Source organism: Nannospalax galili, unplaced genomic scaffold (assembly GCF_000622305.1).
Source record: "Nannospalax galili isolate Female #2095 unplaced genomic scaffold, S.galili_v1.0 scaffold231, whole genome shotgun sequence".
NCBI lineage: Eukaryota > Metazoa > Chordata > Mammalia > Rodentia > Spalacidae > Nannospalax > Nannospalax galili.
In genome coordinates this window covers 1,623,196-1,630,779 of record NW_008330120.1, presented here as the reverse complement: position 1 = coordinate 1,630,779, position 7,584 = coordinate 1,623,196, and the positions used below count along the sequence as shown (strand labels likewise).

General features: G+C 45.5%; 1 protein-coding gene across 7 annotated transcripts in view; it reads left to right on the top strand.

Annotated features, from left to right (window-relative positions):
* The window catches only part of LOC103741475 (guanine nucleotide-binding protein G(s) subunit alpha), a 63,546-nt gene that overhangs the window by 47,670 nt on the left and 8,292 nt on the right, over positions 1–7,584 (top strand). For 5 of the 7 annotated variants that reach the window (XM_008842338.3, XM_008842295.2, XM_008842347.3 and 2 more), the window contains 2 exons: positions 3,481–3,553; positions 6,566–6,610. In XM_008842338.3, the coding sequence (XP_008840560.1) occupies positions 3,481–3,553; positions 6,566–6,610 (118 nt within the window). Of the gene's footprint in view, positions 1–3,480; positions 3,554–6,565; positions 6,611–7,584 lie in introns of those variants that run through there. The other 2 variants (XM_029568063.1, XM_017800490.2) reach the window with 2 other exon arrangements.

Here is a 7,584-nt window from a genome sequence, read left to right as displayed (position 1 = left end):
GGAGGGCGAGGCCGCCGGGGGTCCCCCGCGCGCTGATCCGGCCGGGCGGGGGCGCAAAACGGGGCGCGGGGCCCCCTCTCTGTCCCTCTCCGCGGGCCCCTCCCGCCCTTGCCGTCCGCGCGAGGCCTACACGATGCCCGGGGCTGGGGTGCGCGCAGGGGAGGGGGAGGGGAGACCGCGGTGGGGCCCCCCCGGACTGCGGCAGAGAGAGGGCTCCGGGACAGGAAACGGGGTGTTGGACCGCGGGAGGGGGACCCGCCTCCTCCGAGGGAGTGCGATTTGCTGGGAGGGGTCCCTATGGGGGGCTGGGGGGAGAGAAACGGGCGAGCAGAGTCGGGGGGCCTCGCCGAAGGGGGGAGCACTCCGGCGAGGGCAGTGGCGGCGCGTGGGGAGGTGGTGACAGCCCCTCGCGGGGACCGGAGCGGTAAAGGTGGTGCAGAGGGGGGAGGGGGCGCGCGCGAGTCGTGGCGCAGGAGGGGGGGCGGGGAGGAGGGAGCGCGGCGAACGCTGGGCGCGACTCGGGCGATTCGGGCAGGACCGACTGTGCGCGGAGCAGACGTGTCCTGGGCCAGGCCGAGCCGTGGAAGAGAGAGAAGGAGAATCAAGTCTAATAAAACCAAAAACAACAACAAAAAAATAGTGCGCAAAGTGCCCAAGGAAGCCAGATGACACGTCATTTTACAGTGACCTTTTTCTCCCCTTCCAGACTTGCAGGCTTTTTTTGAAAAGCACAGAAAAGTGTCAGTGGCGGCAGCTGTCCCCAGCTGTGCCCCCACCCGTGCTTTAAACGGTTAACACACACGTTTTCCTGGTGGTTGGCCACACTGGGAGTGCTTTGTGAAAAAATTTAAAAAATAATAAAAATAAAAAACTCACTAATTAGATAAAACTGGAAAATGACATTTGTCTCTAAATGGCTTCTTGGTTTTGAAATGGCGCTTTTAAAATTTTTGTCCTTTTCAACGTGGGGGGAGGACTGAGCGCTCTGAGACTCTCCAGGTGGGGGCAGAGGAAAAGACATTCATTAGTTAAGTGACATTTGGCTGTTTGGTTTTTCTTCTCTGTTTTTCACCTCGGCTTTTCCTCTTGGGGGTCGGGGTGGGGCGTGGGGGGGGAGTTCCCAAACTGAGGAGATGACCTCTCCTTTTTTAAGGTGCTGTTTGGGGGTGCAGGGGGGTGTGGGGGAAACAAAAGCACACACACAAAAAAATCGTTGAAGTGACCAAAGCCACAAGCATTAACTATAATGGGAGCTTTCCACTTCCGTGGAATCTTGGCTATCTGAATAAATTTGTAAATTTGCTAGGTTAAGAACCTAGCTCATGGTCGCATTTCAACAAAACAGCTTAATTAATCAAGAATAAAATGTAAAAAGCTGGCCTTTCTTTTGTGGTGTTTGGTTGCTCTTTCTGGAGGGGGTCACGCCTTTGTTCGCCCTGGTCCAGATTTATAAAAGCGGAAAATTATTAAGTGAAAAGTCTCTTTGGTGTTTGTTTATTTGCAATTTCAGTAATTAAATGATACATATGTGGAAGTCTAAAACTTCTAAAGGTATAATTCTATGTGAATATTGATATGCTTTGATTTCAAAGTACAAGCCTGGAAGAGTCTAGAATTACTCTTCTATGGGTGCTGCCTCGCTATTGGAATACTGATTTAAGCCAAGTGTGATGTTAATAGCACATTAAATTTCTAACACCTTTTGTGCAGTGATTACAAAGTCTCCACTTAATTTGAGACTGTTACTCTGACACACCCTGCCTCTTTTTAAGGTATCCTAGTCTCTGTGACTACACAGTGCCACAATTAACTCATGCCCTCTGGCACAGAAATCTGTTGCCCAGGCCACTGGCAACATTGTGCATTTTTTTAATGCAAATAACCCCCCCAAAGGAAACCTAATGCCCCCCAGCTCTCTTTTTAACCCATTTTAACTTAATTACATGAAAATTGAGTAAATTACAGACCAACAGAAAACCCTGACAGCTGTTCTCAGGGCCAATTCTCTAAGTCTCACAAATGTGGAAACTGAGGCACGGATCTAGTTCTGCCTATAAAAAGCAGTTGTCACGCATTATAACACTTCTGAAATCAGAGTTGTGGAGATCCTGGTTAATACTAAACGTTCCCTTCATGGGCTCTCCTAATAGTGCCATTTATAGTTTAATTTATGAGAGTTATGCTCATTAAGATGGTGTTTGCTTTGAAATCAATGTTTCTGTGGAAACTAATTTTTAACTTTTACAGATATTGATTATAGCCTTGTGAATAGGAAAAAGGGGGAGGAATGCTTTGCTATCTGGGCATTAAAACAAAAACAATTAGTGCAATTAAAGAAAACCCGGGTAAAAGCTTACAGATTCCTGTGGGAGGAGGGAAAAAGCCCTTCACAGGGGGAATATTGGTTGGAAAATACATTTGCATAAAAAATAAGGCAAAACAATAGCAATCCTCCCTCTAACTTGATGGAAATGTGGTTTTTTTACATAAAATGTTACTTTTTTGAACAAATGAAAGGTGATTTAAAATGGAGGCTTGTATTTAGTTGGGAAGAGCTTAGCATCTTTAAATTCAGTTTTCCAGGAATATTTGTGCATATAATTAAAGTCTTATCGTTTTGTTCTTTCATCCACTGCCCTGGCAGGCTGCCTAATGCTAATAAGGTCTCAAGTGCTATGTTTGATATTAAAATGTATGTCTTTTTGTTTTTGTTTTTTGTTTTTTTTTTTTTTTTTTTTTTTTTTTTTTTTTTTTTTTTTTTTTGGATGCTGACAGATAATTGACGGTCTTCCATTTTCTTCTGCAACGTGGTGGTTGTATCCAGAGAAAATGTATCTTTAGAAAGATTTCCTTTGCAGGGAAAGGGGGGGGGGGTGAATAAGTGGATAAAATGTAATGCTGTGGTTTAAGGGTGGCTCTGGATAACCCAGGGGTGGGGAGCATGCAGGAACTCAGCTGCATCGCGTGCTGGGAGGGAGGTGCTGCAGAGGGACGTGATGCGGGAGACTGCAGTATCTGCATTGTTTGCAAGTCCTGGGTATTTTAACCACGAAACATCTGACAAACAATGAATTATGTGGCAGTGTGCATTTCTCTGCACCTTCGCCACATTTCAGGATTCAGTAGTCTTCACTTTTCTGCCCCCCCTTCAAATGACAAAATGACGTCATTCGTTTTTCATCACCCCAGTTTTTTAAACCACCACCAAGAGAGAGAAAGAGAGAAAACAAACTGAAGCTACCTAAAAGCAGCAAACCCTTTAATTCTTGTTTGTTGTTCTGATGGTAAAATACTTCAGGCAGACACTGAGTTGATGTCTTTCATTTTCTCTGCGTCGAAATGTCAAAGAATTGCAATTGTGTTGCTGCTCTGTGTTGCTGTTATGTGCTGCTTCTGTGGACAACATCCAAAACTCGAAGGTCCTCTTCCAGGTGAAGTGTGCTGGCCCCTGTCTTAACCTGAGCCTGCTCTCCTTTTTAGGTGCTGGAGAATCTGGGAAAAGCACCATTGTGAAGCAGATGAGGATCCTGCATGTTAATGGGTTTAACGGAGAGTAAGTGTCAAATCTGTGCAGGGCACCCTGAGCCTCCAGTGTGACACATGGTACTGACCTTTAGGAAGTAGAGTTAGGACCTTTGACACACTATACTAACCTTTAGGAGGCAGAGCTGGGGTCTTAGGGGACTGGGCAGCTGATTGTCACCCAATTTTTTCTCTAATTTACATGTTAGAAAGTCCAGAGAAGAGCTGCTGGACACTGCCTAGACCCTCCTCTCAACCTTTGGTGCAGCAAATAATAATAGTAATAATACAGCACTCGTGTCCATGTGAAGCTGCTCCCTCACACTAGAAAATGGTGCCTGGTTGCAAAGGACAGTGAACAGCACTTGGCCCGTGACAGCATCTCTGAGGCCAGGTCCTCTGCGGCAGCCTATCTGCTGCAGTGCGGTTCCAACATGGCCGACACGGCCTTGACCACCCCGTGTCCAGCCGATCAACATAGGGAGTGGGATGAACTGGTACAAGGTGTTTCCCACTATCAGAAAAACATAGTTTCTTTACTAGCTTCACTTAGGAATTGGAAGCCACCACCCCCCACCTTTGAATTAATGTGATAGGCAAATAATTGTTTCTCTGATGGAGAAATCAATACTCCTGCTTAAACAGGTGGAAAGAAAGCATTAAAATGGTGGGAAGACTGAGAGTTAGATACTCGGCCAGTCCGAGGGGCATTTTTGTCTTTGAAATGACCTTCCCGCTTCCTGGTTTAGGACAATATGGTGGTACAGATTTTCCTAAGAGAGAAAACATAGAGACTTGACAGATGGGGGGTCCTGCCTTCCATGGAGAGAGCAAACAGGAAGTGCTCGATAAATTAGGGAGTTTGACTTTTCCCCCCCAAGCCCACCTGTGATAACCCATGAAACAGGAGCAGCTGATTGATCGAGGCCCTGCTTTCACTGGTTAAATCTAGATTGGAAGCACCTGAGGGCACTGGTGTTCAATTACTAGCTGGTTTACCGTCCCATCCCCTTTTCTCAACCCCCGTTCAACTAGAATGCCGCCCCTCAGCCGCCTGCTTCATTGTGATTGATTTCAGAAAGGGAGAAAGTGAAGCTGGCAGAATTTTGTTCAGTTACACACCCTGGGTTGGGGGAGCTGCTTGCTGTCGCCCAGGTTTCATTAAGCACTGGGGAAACAGGTGGACACCACCTTTCAGAGTGCCACAGGCAGCTCTTCATGGAAAATTCTAGAATTTATTTGATCAAGTAATCGGGTTAGAAAAAGATGATGTCACATGTTCCTTACATTATAGCTATAAAATTCAGAAAGCTCACTATGCAGAAGGGAAGCCAGCCAAGCTCACAGATTTAAGGATTGGCTTAATGAGTTATCTCTACAAACCTATAATCTATTAAATAAGTAACCCTCACTTATCAGATACCAATTCTGGGGAGGGGGCGGTCTTAGTTCCTGACACACCCTTCTGAGGCTTTGCCTCCCAGATGGTATCCTATCAGTCAACAAGAAGAACCCGAAACAGACTTGTAGCCCTGAATTTATAATTTAAAAAAAAAATCTTGCATAGTATTTCCCCCCTGTAACTTATGGGGGTGCTTCAACATGAAGCTAGTTAAGCAAAAAATAATTTGACTACGTACCCTCTAGATAAATATTTTGATTAAAGCTGGACCCGGCTAGCGTTTTTAAAAGACGCAATAGCCACTGTTTACCTAAGCTTGGGTCAGATGGGAGATGTCATCCTTGGAATAATTCACTTGAAGTTTTATTACTTTACAGATTTCCTAAAATCTTAACTTTAAAAAAAAAAAAAAAACCCACCACCAAAAGGATCCCTGAGTGAGCCGGTCTCAAACAGCTGAGGGTTTTAAACCAGAGCATCTATTTTCTTTCTGAAAAGGGGAGGAGGTATTCCCAGTTTGCCTTCTTTGTGGACCTCAAGGATGTTAAATTTAGCCTGTGAAACTGATACATGGGGCCATTCTTCATGGGGGTCAAGACCCCTTATTTTCACCTGGTCCAGCTAAGCCTCAGCTTTTTCCTCACTGTGGTATTGCAACAAATGTCTTGCTTGGCAAAGGGATTACTCTGCGGTGACCTGGACCTAAAGGGTGGTCTGCCCAGTCCCGGGCGTCTCTTCCTGCTTCTGCCCCTCCACGCAGTCCCGCACTGTGTTCTTAGGCTGTGCTATTAAATATGGCTTAACTGTCCACAGTCTGCCTGCCATTACATTTTTAAAGAGTAACATAATATTAACTTGACCTTCAGACATAGAGAGGTCGAATGTAGACAGCCCTAACTAAAGCTAACTCTTCCTATGTTCAGTGCCAGAAAAAAAAAATTAACATTAGTTAAGCTAATCAATTACAAAGTTGCACAGAAAGACTTCCTGGTCTTCCTGCTCATCCTCCAGGAGCAGTTCACATGTCTGAAGACCAGGTTTAGGGTTTGGTCATTGTTTTTGTTACTGTTTTGGCAATCCGGACGTAGCTTTTATTTATGAGGGATTATAAATTTATAAGGAATTATAAACATATATGCAGCCCCCCCCACACACACACACATACTGCCAGAGGGGAGGGTATTAATTTTGCACCAAGAAATGGGGGACAGAAATCTTCCGTCTGTGGTTTTGTGGGTCTGGAGATGACACTGAAGATTCTGTGGCCTGGGACAATGACGGGCTCCTGCGCGTCCCGATTTCTCCAAAGGATTGTGTTAAGTCACTGCCCTGTTGCATGTGCATTTAGTGAAAGCAGAAGAAAATAATTATCCATCCCTCCAGTCTCCAGCCCTAGTCTCCAGAGGGCTCTGGTAAGGCAGCATCTAAGGTGTGGAACACTCCCCCATGGCCTGCGGTCTCAGTAGGCATTCGATTTAGCCAGAATGGCGACCTAAGAATCCACGGGAGGCCGGATGACCCGAGAAACTGTCACATGGCTCTTGGCTGATGGTTTAAGAATGTAGAGAAGGCTGTGTGTGGGGTTTGTGTGAAATTGTGGTGCTTTGCAGATTAGGTGAGCTTTCAATCTCTCTTTACAAGGGGCGGCGAAGAGGACCCGCAAGCTGCAAGAGGCAACAGCGAAGGGTAGGCACATTCACAACCAGAACAGACAGAGCGTAGTGGGGAAACCGAGGACACACAAGGGGAAGGAAACATCCTTCAGGGGTCAGCAACCATCTCGGGTGCACTTGCAAATGACATGTAAACAATTCCTTAAGTAAAGTGCAAAACAAATTGTTTTAGGGCCATGCCTAAAGGATAATCAGATCCAGCTGGGGGAACGTTACAGACAAAAGTTTAAGATTTTGAGAATCGGTGTTTTTCCATATGGTTTCTATTTTCCCCAGTTCTCCATTTCCATCAACTACTTGTGTTGGTTTTTTTTTAAAAAAACAAAAACAAAAACAAAAACTAAATTCTGTCCATGCATTGGTCAGTCTGATTTTAAAATTTCAGACCTCATTGGGGGGAAAAATCCCTCTATTGAAATACACACCACCCCTGATTCTTTATTGTTTTTTTTGGGGGGGGGGGAATGACACCATGGCACCTTGCTGCCGGTCACTAAGTGACCTTAAAAATTATTACAAAAAGATTTTGAACTAATTCAAGGCACTTTACGTTAGCTGACGGACAAGGGCATTTGTGACAGCACTGCTCCACTCACTATCATTCTTTCTGTTTTGCTTCTTCATCTCCATGGCCATCTCACGCGTGCACACACATGCACATACACACGCATGCCAGGTGGCCATTCTCTGCTTGCTCACTCAGCATGCAAGGTGAAGTAGCAGTTTCTCATGAGAATTCATAGTCACTTCTGTGGCCCAGGACATCTCAGAGAATTAGCTTGGGGGTCGGGGAGGGTCAAAGGATATTGGGATTGGGGACAAAGTAACTGACACATGTTTGTTCATCTGTTTCTTTTAGAACATACTATCCCTACTACTAGATGCTGGCCTCAGTTTCTCCATCTTCCCGGCTTATGTCCCATTGCATGCTGGAGTTGCCCGGTCTTAGGAAACTTCTAATAAGAATAATATTCTGTTTTCTGGGGG